The sequence below is a fragment of the Pezoporus occidentalis genome, unplaced genomic scaffold, assembly GCF_034315485.1.
Source record: "Pezoporus occidentalis ecotype Australia unplaced genomic scaffold, CSIRO_AGI_Poc_V1 ctg432, whole genome shotgun sequence".
NCBI classification, from domain to species: Eukaryota; Metazoa; Chordata; class Aves; order Psittaciformes; family Psittacidae; genus Pezoporus; species Pezoporus occidentalis.
The window spans coordinates 43,044-59,260 of NW_026915761.1; the positions used below are offsets into that span (position 1 = coordinate 43,044).

At 51.6% G+C, this 16,217-nt stretch overlaps 1 protein-coding gene across 1 annotated transcript in view; it reads right to left on the reverse strand.

The window, feature by feature from the left end:
* The window catches only part of GABBR1 (gamma-aminobutyric acid type B receptor subunit 1), a 29,413-nt gene extending 21,633 nt beyond the window's left edge, over positions 1–7,780 (reverse strand). The window contains exons 1-4 of the mRNA XM_062634647.1: positions 7,624–7,780; positions 5,625–5,813; positions 4,419–4,436; positions 1,370–1,530 (exon numbers count right to left, since the gene is read on the reverse strand). Coding sequence (XP_062490631.1) covers positions 1,370–1,530; positions 4,419–4,436; positions 5,625–5,754 — 309 coding nt within the window. The 5' untranslated portion in view covers positions 5,755–5,813; positions 7,624–7,780. The remainder of the gene's footprint in view (positions 1–1,369; positions 1,531–4,418; positions 4,437–5,624; positions 5,814–7,623) is intronic.
* Positions 7,781–16,217: the final 8,437 nt, after the last annotated feature.

Genomic DNA, 16,217 nt, shown 5'->3' on the forward strand with positions numbered 1-16,217 from the left:
CCTCCATCACCTTCATCACCTCCATCACCTCCATCACCTCCATCACCCCATCATCACCTCCATCACCTCCATCCCCTTCAGCACCCCATCATCATCATCCCACCTCCATCACCGCCTTCATCACCCCATGAGCGCTTCCATCCCCATTGCCCCTTCATCACCTCCATCACCCCATCATCACCTCCATCACCTCCATGACTGCATCACCTCCATCACCTCCATCACTTCCATAACCTCCATCACCTTCATCACCTCCATCACCCCATCATCATCTCCATCACCTCCATGACTGCATCACCTCCATCACCTCCATCACTTCCATAACCTCCATCACCTTCATCACCTCCATCACCTCCATCCTCTTCATCACCTCCATCACCTCCATCACCTCCATCACCCCATCACCACCTCCATCACCACCTCCATGACTGCATCCCCTCCATCACCTTCATCACCTCCATCACCCCATCACCACCTCCATGTCTGCATCCCCTCCATCACCACCATCACCTCCATCACCCCATCACCACCTCCATCACCTCCATGACTCCATTCCCTCCATCACCTCCATGACTGCATCACCTCCATCACCTCCATCCCCTTCATCACCTCCATCCCCTTCATCACCTCCATCCCCTTCATCACCTCCATCACCTCCATCACTTCCATCCCCTTCATCACCTGCATCACCTCCATCCCCTTCATCACCTCCATCACCTCCATCACCTTCATCACCTCCATCACCCCATCACCATCTCCATCACCTCCATCACCTTCGTCACCTCCATCACCCCATCACCACCTCCATCACCTTCATCACCTCCATCCCCTTCATCACCTCCATCACCTCCACCCCCTTCATCACCTCCATCACCCCATCACCTCCATCAGCTCCATCACCATCATTACCCCATCATCCCCTCCATCACCCCATTGCACCCACATGACTGCATCATCACCCCCATCACCTCCATCACCCTATCCCCACCTCCATGGCCCCATCCCCTCTATCACCTCCATCACCATAGTTATCCCATCATCACCTCCATCCCCTCCATCACCCCATCATCACCTCCATCACCACCTCCATGACTACAACACCACCTCCATCCCCTCCACCACCTCCATCAACCCATCACCACCTCCATCATCACCCTCCCCTCCTTTCCCATACCACCTCCATCCCCTTCAGCACCTCCATCACCTCCATCACCCCATCACCACCTCCATCATCACCATCCCCTCCTTCCCCATATCACCTCCATCACCTCCATCCCCTCCATCACCTCCATCACCCCATCACCACCTCCATCACCCCATCACCTCCATCACCTCCATCCCCCCATCCCCCCCCCCCCAATGCCCCCACCTTGCTGTCGTGGTGGATGAGGCGCAGCTCGTGGTCGGGCAGGATGTCCCCCCGGCTGTTGATGTCCTCCAGGGCCATGCGCACGGCGGGCAGGCAGGCCTGGCCCCCCGGCCACCCCCCGCTCATGGGGAACAGGGCCCCGACGTGCACCGCCTTCTTCCCTGCGCCCGACACCGGTGCCACCAGCAGAGCCAGCGCCAGCACCACGGGGGGCAACAACGGGGGCCGTGGGGGCGATGGGGCAGGAGCCATGGGTCAGGAGGAGGTGGGGAAGGGGGGCATGGTGGGGATGGGGTGGGGGGGGGGGAGGATGGGGATGAAGGAGGAGAGGAAGAGGAAGGGCAAGGGGGGAGATGGAGGAGGAAGGGGAAGGAGAAAGAGGAGGAGGATGGGGAGGAAGAGGAGGGAGGAGGAGGGAGGAGAAGGAGGGCAGAGGGAGGAGGAGGAAGAGGATGGATGGAGGAGGAGGAAGAGGAGAAGGAGGAGGAAGGACGAGGAGGAAGGAGGAAGAGGAGGAGGGAAAGGAGGAAGAGGAGGAGAAGGGGGGGGGGGGGCGTTGATGTCACCGGGCTCGAGCTTGGAATGGGAATGAAGGGATCGTAGGGAATGATGGGAACGGGGGGGGGGGAGGAAGAAGAGGGATGGGGATGGAAAACAGGGATTGGGGGGGGATAAGAGGGATTGGGGGGGGATAAGAGGGATTGGGGGGGGGAATAAGAGGGATGGGGGGGGATAACAGGGATGGGGGGGGGAATAAGAGGGATGGGGATGGAGAAGAGAGGGATGGGGAGCAGGAGGATGGCGAGCGGAGGAGCCGGAGGGATTCGGGGCGGAGACTCCGGAGGGATGGGGGAGAGGAAAAGAGGGATGGGGATGGGGAAAGGAGGGATTGGATGGGGGGGAGGGAGGGAGGGGAGGGGGGAGGAGCAAGGGGGGGGGTGTGGATACGCGGACATGGGTGGGCATGGATTGACGTGGATTGAGATGGATTGACATGGGTAGGCATGGAAGGACATGGATGGACATGGATGGACATGGGTAGACATGGATAGACATGGATGGACATGGAAGGACATGGGTAGACATGGAAGGACATGGATGGACATGGGTAGGCATGGAAGGACATGGAAGGACATGGGTAGGCATGGAAGGACATGGAAGGACATGGGTAGACATGGATAGACATGAAAGGACATGGATGGACATGGAAGGACATGGATGGACATGGAAGGACATGGATGGACATGGATGGACATGGAAGGACATGGAAGGACATGGGTGGACATGGAAGGACATGGATGGACATGGATGGACATGGATGGACATGGAAGGACATGGGTGGACATGGAAGGACATGGGTGGACATGGATGGACATGGATGGACATGGGTGGACATGGGTAGACATGGATGGACATGGATGGACATGGGTAGGCATGGATAGACATGAAAGGACATGGATGGACATGGGTAGGCATGGATAGACATGGAAGGACATGGATGGACATGGGTAGGCATGGATAGACATGAAAAGACATGGATGGACATGGGTGGACATGGAAGGACATGGATGGACATGGGTAGACATGGATGGACATGGATGGACATGGATGGACATGGATGGACATGGGTAGACATGGAAGGACATGGGTAGACATGAAAGGACATGGGTGGACATGGAAGGACATGGGTGGACATGGATAGACATGGATGGACATGGAAGGACATGGGTGGACATTGAAGGACATAGGTAGACATGGGTGGACATGGATGGACATGGAAGGACATGGGTGGACATGGGTAGACATGGATAAACATGGAAGGACATGGATAGAGAGGGTAAACATGGATTGACATGGAAGGACATGGAAGGAAGGACATGGGTGGACATGGGTAGACATGGATAAACTTGGATAGACATGGAAGGACATGGATAGAGAGGGTAGACATGGATAGACATGGATTGACATGGAAGGACATGGAAGTGCATGGATAGACATGGAAGGACATGGAAGGACATGGATGGACATGGATGGACATGGATAAACATGGATGGACATGGATGGACATGGATGGACATGGGTAGGCATGGAAGGACATGGAAGGACATGGGTAGACATGGAAGGACATGGATGGACATGGGTAGACATGGATGGACATGGAAGGACATGGATGGACATGGAAGGACATGGAAGGACATGGATGGACATGGGTAGGCATGGAAGGACATGGATGGACATGGGTAGACATGGAAGGACATGGATGGACATGGATGGACATGGGTAGGCATGGATAGACATGAAAGGACATGGATGGACATGGGTGGACATGGATGGACATGGAAGGACATGGATGGACATGGGTAGACATGGATGGACATGGATGGACATGGATGGACATGGGTAGACATGAAAGGACATGGGTGGACATGGGTGGACATGGAAGGACATGGAAGGACATGGGTAGACATGAAAGGACATGGGTGGACATGAATAGACATGGGTGGACATGGATGGACATGGGTGGACATGGAAGGACATGGGTGAACATGGAAGGACATGGATAAACATGGATGGACATGGGTAGACATGGATGGACATGGATGGACATGGGTGGACATGGATGGACATGGATGGACATGGAAGGACATGGATAGACATGGGTGGACATGGAAGGACATGGGTGGACATGGATGGACATGGGTGGACATGGATGGACATGGAAAGACATGGATAGACATGAATAGACATGGATGGACATGGATAGACATGGATGGACATGGAAGGACATGGATAGACATGGGTAGACATGGATAGACATGGAGGGACATGGATGGACATGGAAGTGCATGGAAGGACATGGATAGACATGGAAGGACATGGAAGGACATGGATGGACATGGAAGAACATGGATTGACATGGAAGGACATGGGTGGACATGGATGGACATGGAAGGACATGGATAGACATGGATGGACATGGATGGACATGGATAGACATGGATGGACATGGATGGACATGGAAGAGGTGGATAGACACATGGGCACTCACCTGAGGAAGGACGACGAACTGTGGGGGGAAACTGAGTCACAAGAGACACCCCCAAACCCATTGACTCCCCATAGAGACCCAAAGACCCCCATTGACACCCCATAGAGACCCAAACCCCACCATTGACCCAATGGAGACCCCAACCCCACCATTGACCCAATGGAGACCCCAAACCCCACCATTGACCCAATGGAGACCCCAAACCTCACCATTGACCCAATGGAGACCCAAACCCCACCACTGACCCAATGGAGACCCCAAACCCCACCATTGACCCAATGGAGACCAAAACCACATCATTGACCCCAATGGAGACCCCAACCCCACCATTGACCCAATGGAGACCCCAACCCCACCATTGACCCCAATGGAGCCCCAAACCCCACCATTGACCCAATGGAGACCCAAACCCCACCACTGACCCAATGGAGCCCCAAACCTCATCTTTGACCCCAATGGAGACCCCAACCCCACCATTGACCCAATGGAGACCCCAACCCCACCACTGACCCAATGGAGACCCCAACGCCACCATTGACCCAATGGAGACCAAAACCCCACCATTGACCCAATGGAGACCAAAACCACATCATTGACCCCAATGGAGACCCCAACCCCACCATTGACCCAATGGAGACCAAAACCACATCATTGACCCAGTGGAGACCCCAACCTCACCATTGACCCAATGGAGACCCCAACCCCACCATTGACCCAATGGAGACCCAAACCCCACCATTGACCCAATGGAGACCCAAACCCCACCATTGACCCAATGGAGACCAAAGCCACATCATTGACCCAATGGAGACCCCAACCCCACCATTGACCCAATGGAGACCCCAACCCCACCACTGACCCAATGGAGACCCCAACCCCACCATTGACCCAATGGAGACCAAAACCACATCATTGACCCCAATGGAGACCCCAACCCCACCATTGACCCAATAGAGACCCCAACCCCACCATTGACCCAATGGAGACCAAAACCACATCATTGACCCAATGGAGACCCAAACCTCACCATTGACCCAATGGAGACCAAAACCACATCATTGACCCCAATGGAGACCCAAACCCCACCACTGACCCAATGGAGACCCAAACCCCACCATTGACCCAATGGAGACCCCAACGCCACCATTGCCCCCAGTGGAGCCCCCAAGGCATCCCTGGACCCCATAGCCCCCCATGGGCGCTCACGCTCGCAGGAGGGCCTCGGGGTGCTCCATCGGCCCAGGCGGGTGCAGTTGCTGCGGGGGGGCCCCACCAGGCGGTAGCCGGGGTCGCAGCTGAACTCGGCCCAGGTGCCCTCCACCGGCACCCGCTCCATGGCGTGGGTCAGGACCGAGCCGTGCTCCAGGGAGAGCTGGGCCCGCGGGCAGGGACGCACTGTGGGGGACGGCAATGGGGTCAGGGGAATGGGGGGGGGGGGAATGGGGGTGATGGAGGTGGAGGTGGGATGGGGATGGAGATGGGATGGGGATGGGATGGGGATGATGGAGATGGGGATGATGGAGATGATGGGGATGGGGATGGAGATGATGGAGATGGGGATGATGGAGATGATGGAGATGGGGATGATGGAGATGATGGAGATGGGGATGATGGAGATGATGGAGATGGGGATGATGGGGATGGGGATGGAGATGATGGAGATGGGGATGATGGAGATGATGGAGATGGGGATGGAGATGATGGAGATGGGGATGGAGATGATGGGGATGGGGATGGAGATGATGGAGATGGGGATGATGGAGATGATGGAGATGGGGATGGGATGGAGATGGAGATGGGGATGGGATAGGGATGGGGATGGAGATGGGGATGGGATGGAGATAGAGGTGATGGAGATGAAGATGGTGATGGGATGGGGATGGAGTTGGGATGGGATGGAGATAGAGGTGATGGAGATGAAGATGGTGATGGGATGGGGATGGAGTTGGGATGTGGGTGATGGAGATGGGATGGGGATGATGGAGATGGGGATGGGAATGGGATGGGGATGGGATGGAGATAGAGGTGATGGAGATGAAGATGGTGAGGGGATGGGGATGGAGTTGGGATGGGATGGGGATGGAGATGATGGAGATGACGGAGATGGGGATGGGATGGGGACAGAGATGGGGATGGGATGGGGATGAAGATGGGATGGGGTTGGAGATGGAAATGGGATGGGATGGGATGGGGATGGGGATGGAGGTGATGGGATGTGGAGGATGGAGATGGGATGGGGATGATGGAGGTAGGATGGAGATGGGATGAAGATAGAGGTGATGGAGATGAAGATGGAGATGGGGATGGAGATAGGATGAGGATGATGGAGATGGGGATGCAATGGCGATGGAGATGGAGGTGCTGGGATGTGGGTGATGGAGATGGAATGGGGATGGAGGTGGGATGAAGATGGAGGTGATGGAGATGACGATGGGATAGGATGGGGATGGAGATGGGGATGGGATGTGGGTGATGGAGATGGGATGGGGATGATGGAGATGGGATGGCGATGATGGAGGTGGGATGGCAATGATGGAGATGGGATGGCGATGGGATGGGATGGGGATGATGGAGATGGGATGGGGATGATGGAGATGGGATGGGGATGATGGAGATGGGATGGCGATGATGGAGGTGGGATGGCAATGATGGAGATGGGATGGAGATGGGATGGGATGGCAATGATGGAGATGGGATAGCGATGATGGAGGTGGGATGGCAATGATGGAGATGGGATAGCGATGATGAGATGGGATGGCGATGATGGAGGTGGGATGGCGATGATGGAGATGGGATGGCGATGATGGAGATGGGATGGCAATGACGGAGGTGGGATGGAGATGGGATGGGATGGGATGGGGATAATGGAGGTGGGATGGCAATGATGGAGATGGGATGGAGATGGGATGGGATGGCGATGATGGAGGTGGGATGGCGATGATGGAGGTGGGATGGGGATGATGGAGGTGGGATGGCAATGATGGAGGTGGGATGGTGATGATGGAGATGGGATGGGGATGGAGATGGGATGGGGATGGAGATGGGATGTGGGGCACGGAGATGGGATGTCAATGATGGAGGTGGGATGGCGATGGGATGGGATGGGGATAATGGAGATGGGATGGCAATGATGGAGATGGGATGGAGATGGAGGTGCCTGGTTATGGGGCACGGAGACAGACTGGGGACACCCCCCCCCACTCACGGCAGCGGCTGGGCTGTCCCCCCGCGGTCCAGGAGCCGTCGCGCTGGCACTTGCGCACCTTGGGCCCCACGAGCTCGCGCTCGGGCCGGCACACGTACTCGAGCTCGTAGTCGAAGGGCAGCACGCGCACGCTGCGCACCTCCTCCGGAGTCAGCCCCCGGTAGCAGGTTAGGGGTAGGGTTAGGGTTAGGGTTAGGGGTAGGGTTGGGATAGGGTTAGGGTTAGGGTTAGCGTTAAGGTTAGGGTTAGGGTTAAGGTTAGGGGTTAGGGTTGAGGTTAGGGTTAGGGTTAGGGTTAGGGTTAGGGTTAAAATTAGCGTTAAGTTTAGGGTTAGGGATGGGATAGGGTTAGGGTTAAGGTTAGGGTTAAAGTTAGCGTTAAGTTTAGGGTTAGGTTTAGGGTTAAGGTTAGGGTTAGGGTTAGGGTTAGGTTTAGGGTTAAGGTTAGGGTTAGGGTTAGGGTTAGGTTTAGGGTTAGGGTTAGGTATGGGATAGGGTTAGGGTTAGCGTTAAGGTTAGCGTTAAGGTTAGGGTTAGGGTTAAGGTTAGGGTGAAAGTTAGCGTTAAGGTTAGGGTTAGGGTTAGGGATGGGATAGGGTTAGGGGTAAGTTTAGGTTTAGGGTTAGGTATATGATAGGGTTAGGGTTAGGGTTAAGGTTAGGGTTAAAGTTAGCGTTAAGTTTAGGGTTAGGGTTAGGGTTAGTGTTAGGGATGGGATAGGGTTAGGATGAGAGTTAGAGTTAAGTTTAGGGTTAAGTTTAGGTTTAGGGTTAGGGTTAGGGATGGGATATGGTTAGGGTTAGAGTTAAGGTTATGGTTAAATTTAGGGTTAAGTTTAGGGTTAGGTTTAAATTTAAGGTTCGGTTTATATATATAAATTTAGGGTTAAAATTAGCGTTAAGGTTAGGGTTAGGGTTAGGGTTAGGTTTAGGGTTAGGGTTAGGGATAGGGATAGGGTTAGGGTTAGGGTTAAGGTTAGGGTTAAATTTAGCATTAAGATTAGGGTTAGGGTTCGTGTGAAAGTTAGGGTTAAGTTTAAGGTTAGGTTTAGGTTTAAATTTAGGGTTAGGATTAAGATTAAGGTTAGGGTTAAGGTTATGTTTAGGGTTCAGTTTAGGGTTAGGGTTTTAGTTTTGGGGTTAGGGTTAGTGTTAGGTTCAAGGTTAGGGTTAGGGATGGGTTAGGGGTAAGTTTAGGGTTAGGGTTAGGGATGCGGTAGGGATGGGGATGAATAAGACACACATGGGGATGGATGGGACATTCATGGGCACGTATGAAACCCACACATCACTCGTATGGTCATGTATGACACATGTATGGTCACGTCTGGCACATGTATGGCCATGGACCGTCACGTGTGCCCCACACATGTTGATGTAGAGAGCCAAACCTAGAGGCATCTCATAGCCCCCCAAAGTCACCCCATAGACACCCTATAGAGACTTATGGACAGCCAATAGACATCCTATAGAGAGCCATGGACACCCCTTAGACACCTATAGGAACCCCATAGACACTCCATATTCACCCCATAGACACCCCATAGAGACCCATAGACACCCCATGAAGACCCATAGACACCCCATAGACACCCTATAGAGACCCATAGACACCCCATAGACACCCTATAGAGACCCATAGAGAGCCACAGACACCCCATAGACATTCCATAGAGACTGAAAGAACCCCCATAGACACCCCATAGAGACCCATAGAGAGCCATTGATACCCACGGAGACCCATAGACACCCCATAGAGACCCACAGACACCCCATAGAGAGCCATAGATACCCACAGACACCCATAGACACCCCATAGAGACCCATAGACACCCCATAGAGACCCATAGAGACCCAATGTACCTTCAGTGAGGTTCATGTGGACGCCCGCCTGCACGGGCTCCGTGCTCAGCACCAGCAGCAGCAGCAGCAGCATCTATGGGGCAGCCCCACACTTAGGGGGGGGATACAAGAGGGGGACCCCCTCCCCCCACAAGCACTGCCCCAAAGGTCCCCAAGGGGTAGATCCCTATAGAGTAACACCCCATAGAGTACACCCCATAGAGTACACCCTATAGAGAACATCCCCTATACAGTACACCCCATAAAGAACACCCCCATAGAGAACACCCCATAGAGAACACCCTATAGAGAACACCCCCATAGAGAACAACCCCATAGAGAACATCCCATAGAGAACACCCCATAGAGAACACCTCTTAGAGAACACCCTATGGAGAACACCCCCATAGAGAACACCCCATAGAGAACATCCCATAGAGAACACCCTATGGAGAACACCCCCATAGAGAACACCCCATAGAGAACATCCCATAGAGAACACCCCATAGAGAACACCTCTTAGAGAACACCCTATGGAGAACACCCCCATAGAGAACACCCCATAGAGAACACCCCATAGAGAACACCCTATAGAGAACACCCCTTAGAGAACACCCCATAGAGAACACCCCATAGAGAACACCCCATAGAGAGCAGCCACTATAAAGTACACCCCATAGAGAGCACCTGCTATAGAGCACAACCTATAGAGAACACCCCCATGGAGAACACCCTATAGAGTACACCCCATAGAGTACACCCCCATAGAGAACACCCTATAGAGAACACCCCCATAGAGAACAACCCCATAGAGAACACCCCATAGAGAACACCCCATAGAGAACACCTCTTAGAGAACACCCTATGGAGAACACCCCATAGAGAACACCCCTTAGAGAACACCCTATAGAGAACACCCCATAGAGAACACCCCATAGAGAGCAGCCACTATAAAGTACACCCCATAGAGAGCACCTGCTATAGAGCACAACCTATAGAGAACACCCCATAGAGAACACCCCATAGAGTACACCCCCTATAGAGTAGACCCCTATAGAGTAGACCCCATAGAGTGCACCCTATAGAGTACACCCCCTAGAGAGTACACCCTATAGAGTAGACCCCCATAGAGGACACCCCCTATAGATAACACCTCCTTTAGAATACACCCCATAGACAGCACCCCCTATAGAGATCACCCCATAGAGAACACCCCCTACAGAGAACGCCCTTATAGAGTACACCCTATAGAGTACACCCCATGGAGAACACCCCCATAGAGAACACCCCCTATAGAGTACACCCCATAGAGTACACCCTATAGGGAACACCCCATAGAGAACACCCCCTATAGAGAACACCCCCTATAGAGTACACCCCATAGAGTACACCCTATAGGGAACACCCCATAGAGAACACCCCCATAGAGAACACCCCCTATAGAGTACACCCCATAGAGTACACCCTATAGAGAACACCCCCATAGAGAACACCCCCTATAGAGTACACCCCATAGAGTACACCCTATAGGGAACACCCCATAGAGAACACCCCCATAGAGAACACCCCCTATAGAGTACACCCCATAGAGTACACCCTATAGGGAACACCCCATAGAGAACACCCCCATAGAGAACACCCCCTATAGAGTACACCCCATAGAGTACACCCTATAGGGAACACCCCATAGAGAACACCCCCTATAGAGTACACCCCATAGAGTACACCCTATAGGGAACACCCCATAGAGAACACCCCCTACAGAGAACACCCCATAGAGGACAATTTGTTGTCATTTTTCGTTCCAATTTGGGTTGAAAACACCCGATTTTGTTTGAAATTTGGTTTCAAATTTGGTTCGAAATTTGAGTTGAAATTTGGTTTCAAATTTGAGCGGAAATTTGTTTCAAAATATGGCATAAAATTTGAATTGAAAATAGAGTTGAAAATTAATTTCAAATTTGGATTGAAATTTGATTCCAAATTTGACTTGAAATTTGATTCCAAAACTTCATTTCAAACTTTTTTTTATTTCAACCCCGATTTGAAACTAGAATTTTTTTTGCATTTCAGGTTTTGACTGGAAATTTGCATTTTTGCTTTTCTTTTCTCCTGGAAATTTCAATTTCCGTTCAAATTGGAAGCAAAATTTTTCCTTTCCATGGAATTTTCATTTTGGCTTGAAATGGGATTTTCATTCTTTTTTATTTCAATGGAATTTTCAGTTTTATTTAAGTGAAATCTCGTTTTTTTTCCTTGAAAATTCCATTTCATTTTTCCTTTCAATCGAATTGTCATTTTCAATTTTTGTTTTTCCTTTCAATTTTACTTTCACTTTTTCCTTTCAATTTCAATTTCCGATCCCTTTTTTTGTGCTTTAACATTCATTTTTAATTTTTCCTTTCAATTTTATATTAATTTTAACTTTAATTTTCATTTTAAATTTCATTTTCACATGAAATTTCAATCTGATTTCAGTTTTCATGGAAAATTTCATGTTCACTTTAAATTAATTTTAAATTTCATTTTCACTTTAAATTTCTATTTAATTTCATTTCCCATTTAATTTTCAATTAAAATCTTATTTTAATTCACACTTCCATTTCATTTTATTATAATTTTCATTTCAAATTTAATTTTCGTTTTTAATTTAATTTTCATTTTCAATTTAGTTTCATTTAAATTTCTTTTTCACTTTAAATTTCAATCTGATTTCAGTTTAAATTTCATTTTATTTTAAATTTTTGATTTATTTTTTATTTGAAACGTCTTCTAAAAATGAATTTTAATTTTTAATTTCAATTTTATTTTCATTTCCAATTTCATTTCGTTTTAAATTTCATTTTCACTTTACATTTCAGTTTAATTTAAAATTTCAGTTTAATTTTTATTTCAAATACCGTCTAAAAATTGATTTTAATTTTTAATTTCAATTTTATTTTCATTTTGAGTTTCATTTCATCTTAAATTTCGTTTTAAATTTCATTTTGAAATTTCCCTTGCATTTGAAATTTCATTTTGAAATTCCACTTTCACTTTAAATTTCATTTTCGATTCCAATCCCCAATTTCTCGCCCACTTTTTTTCCTCCATTCAACTTTTCCCCTCAGAATTTCAGGTTTGGGGCAGTTTTCTGCTTGGGGGGCGGTGGTGGGGGGGGGTGGGGGAGGGGCAAAGTGGGGGGGAGGGGCCTCCCCTTTCCCCCCCCCCCCCCAGGGGCACCCATAGCACCCAATGGGGGAGACCCCATTGGGATATGGGGGGGGTCAGGGTGATGGGGGGGTCCCATAATGGGGGGGGGGTCTCACAATAGGGGGGTCCAATAATGGGGGGCTCCAAGGTGATGGGATGAACCCCATAATGGGGGGGGGTGGAATAAAGGGCCCTAAAATGGGGGGGGGGGGGGGGAATTTGGGGGTCCCAGGGCCCAGCCTGGGGGGGGGTCCCATAATGGGGGGGGGTCCTATAATGGGGGGGGGTCCTATAATGGGGGGGGGTCCATAATGGGGGTGATCACATAATGGGGGGTCCCATAATGGGGGGATCCCATAATGGGGGGGGTCTATAATGGGGGGGTCCATAATGGGGGGGGGTCCATAATGGGATGGGTACTATAATGGGGGGGGGGGGCCATAATGGGGGGGGGCCATAAGGGGGGGAACCCCATAATGGGGGGGGGTCCATAATGGGGGTGATCCCATAATAGGGGGGCTCCATAACGGGGGTCCCATAATGTGGGGGTCCCATAATAAGGGGGATCCCATAATGGGGGGGGGCTCATAATGGGGGGGGGTCATAATGGGGGGGCCCATAATGGGGGGGGGTCCATAATGGGGGTGATCCCATAATAAGGGGGGTCCCATCATGGGGGGGGGGGGCCCATAATGGGGGTGGCCCCATAATGGGTGTCCCATATAAGGGGGGGTCCTATAATGGGGGGGGTCCCCTAAAGTGGGGGGCCCCCCAATTCGGGTCTCCCATCTTGACGGGGGGGGGGTTCTATCCCTTTAAGAGGGGGGGGCACCCTTTAGAGCGCTAAAAACAAGGGGTGGGGAGGGGGGGGTCCCCTGCCCCCACACCCCCCCCCCCTTTACAATGGAGGGGTCCAAACCCCCTCATTGAGCCCTATAGCAAAGGGAAGGCCCCATTTGGGGGGGGGGGGGGGAGGTCTTACCTTGGCCTGGGCTGGTCCACAATGGGATGGAATGGGGGGGGGGTGGAATAAAGGGGGGGGGGTGTCAAGGCAATGGGGTGGGGGTGGGGGGGGTCCTAATCTGGGGGGGGGTTGGGTTTGGGATGAGGGGGGGAGGATGAGGATGCTCGGGATGGAGGATGGGAAAATCCCGGTGATGGAAGGATGGGAAAAGGCGGGGGGGGGGGGGGGGGGGGGGGGGGGATGGAGGGGGGGGGATGGGAGGGGTTATGAGGAGGGGGAGGGGTTTGGATCCGCCTTGGACACGTGATGCGGGCGGTGAGCACGTAAGCACACCCCCCCACATAGGCGTAACCCCCCCCCCCCCCCATAGACACGTGACCTAAGCTGGTCCATAGGGATTATCCCTATGGATGGATGAGGGGGAATCCTGCCCCCCCCCTCCCCAATAGGGTCAGGCAGGGACATGGTGATGGGGGTCTTATGGGGGACCTATAGGGGTCTTATAGGGGTGCTATGGGGGTCTTATGGGGGTCTTGGGGGTCTTATGGGGGTTTTATGGGGGACTTGGGGGTCTTATAGGATTCCTATTGGGGTCTTATGGGGGTGTTAGGGGTCTTATAGGGGTCCTATAGGGGTCTTAGGGGGGTCCTGGGGGTCTTATAGGGGTCTTGGGGGTCTTATAGGGGTGCTATAGGGGTCTTATGGGGGTCTTGGGGGTCTTATGGGGGTGCTATAGGGGTCTTATGGGGGTCTTGGGGGTCTTATGGGGATTTTAGGGGTCTTATTGGGGTCTTGGGGGTCTTATGGCGGTCTTGGGGGTCTTATAGGGGTCTTGGGGGTCTTATAGGGGTGCTATAGGGGTCTTAGGGGTCTTATAGGGGTCCCATAGGGGTCTTATGGGGGTCCTATAGGGGTCTTATGGGGGTCTTGGGGATCTTATAGGGGTGCTATAGGATTCTTATGGGGGTCCGATAAGGGTCTTATGGGGATTTTAGGGGTCTTATTGGGGTCTTATAGGGGTGCTATAGAGGTCTTAGGGGTCTTAATGGGGTCCTATAGGGGTCCTATAGGGATCTTATGGGGGTCTTAGGGGTCTTATAGGGGTGCTATAGTGGTCTTATGGGGGTCTTGGGGGTCTTATGGGGGTTTTATGGGGGACTTGGGGGTCTTATAGGATTCCTATTGGGGTCTTATGGGGGTGTTAGGGGTCTTATAGGGGTCCTATAGGGGTCTTAGGGGGGTCTTATGGGTCTTATAGGGGTCCCATAGGGGTCTTATGGGGGTCTTGGGGGGTCTTACATGTGCCTATATACATGTGTGTGCCTATAGACAGGTACACAGGGGTACATACATGTGCCTATATACATGTATGTGCCTATAGACAGGTACATACATGTGCCTATATACATGTGTGTGCCTATAGACAGGTCCATACGTGCACATATATGTACTTATACATGTGTCTTTGCCCATATACAGGCATGTTAATGTACATATATGTACATATATGTGCCTATATACATGTATGTGCCTATATATAGGTCCATATGTGCACATATATGTACTTATACATGTGTACTTGCCCATATACAGGAATGTTAATGTACATATATGTACATATATGCGATTATATACATGTATGTGCCCATATACAAGTACATATATGTGCCTATATACATGTATGTGCCCATACATGTACCTATATGCATCTATGTGCCTATATACAGGCATGTTAACGTACATATATGTGCCTATATACAGGCATGTTAACGTACATATATGTGCCTATAGACATGTATGTGCCTATATACAGGCATGTTAACGTACATATATGTGCCTATAGACATGTATGTGCCTATATACAGGCATGTTAACGTACATATATGTGCCTATAGACATGTATGTGCCTATATACAGGCATGTTAACGTACATACATGTGCCTATAGACATGTATGTGCCCATACACAGGCCCATATATGACATACATGTGCCCATACATGTATATGTGCCCATACATGTACATACATGTCCCTATACATGCTTACCCTAACGGGGCTCCATGCACCCAGCCGCCATCTTGAGGCCGGGCGGCGCCGCCGCCGTAACACAAGATGGCGGCGCCCATCCCCGCCCCGCCCCTCACCGCTTCCTCCACGTGACCGGAACCCGACGCTCCCCTATGGGGCCTGCCCCACCGTTAACACCCCCCACACACACACCCCCCATCCTTCCCGTTACCGGATGAACGCTCCCGGTAACGGGAAAGGCCTCGGGACCCATGGCGGAAAAAAAGGGGGGGGGAAGGAGGAAGCTTCATGGAGGCCGCCATTTTGTACGGCACAGCGCCGACTTCCGCTTCCGGTGGCGCATGCGCCGTTGAGGGGGAGGCCGCGATGTGGGGCCGCTGTGGCGGAGGCTGAGGTAAACACAGGCCGCGGTGGGGAAAGGGGCGGGTTTGGGGGGGGGGAAAGGGGGTTTTGGGGTAAAAAAAGGGGATTTTGGGGGCTTGGGGGGGGGGAAGCTGTGAGGGAAGGAAACAGAGGGGGAGATTGGGGGGGGGATACAGGGGGTCAATGGAGGGGAAATAGGGGGATATG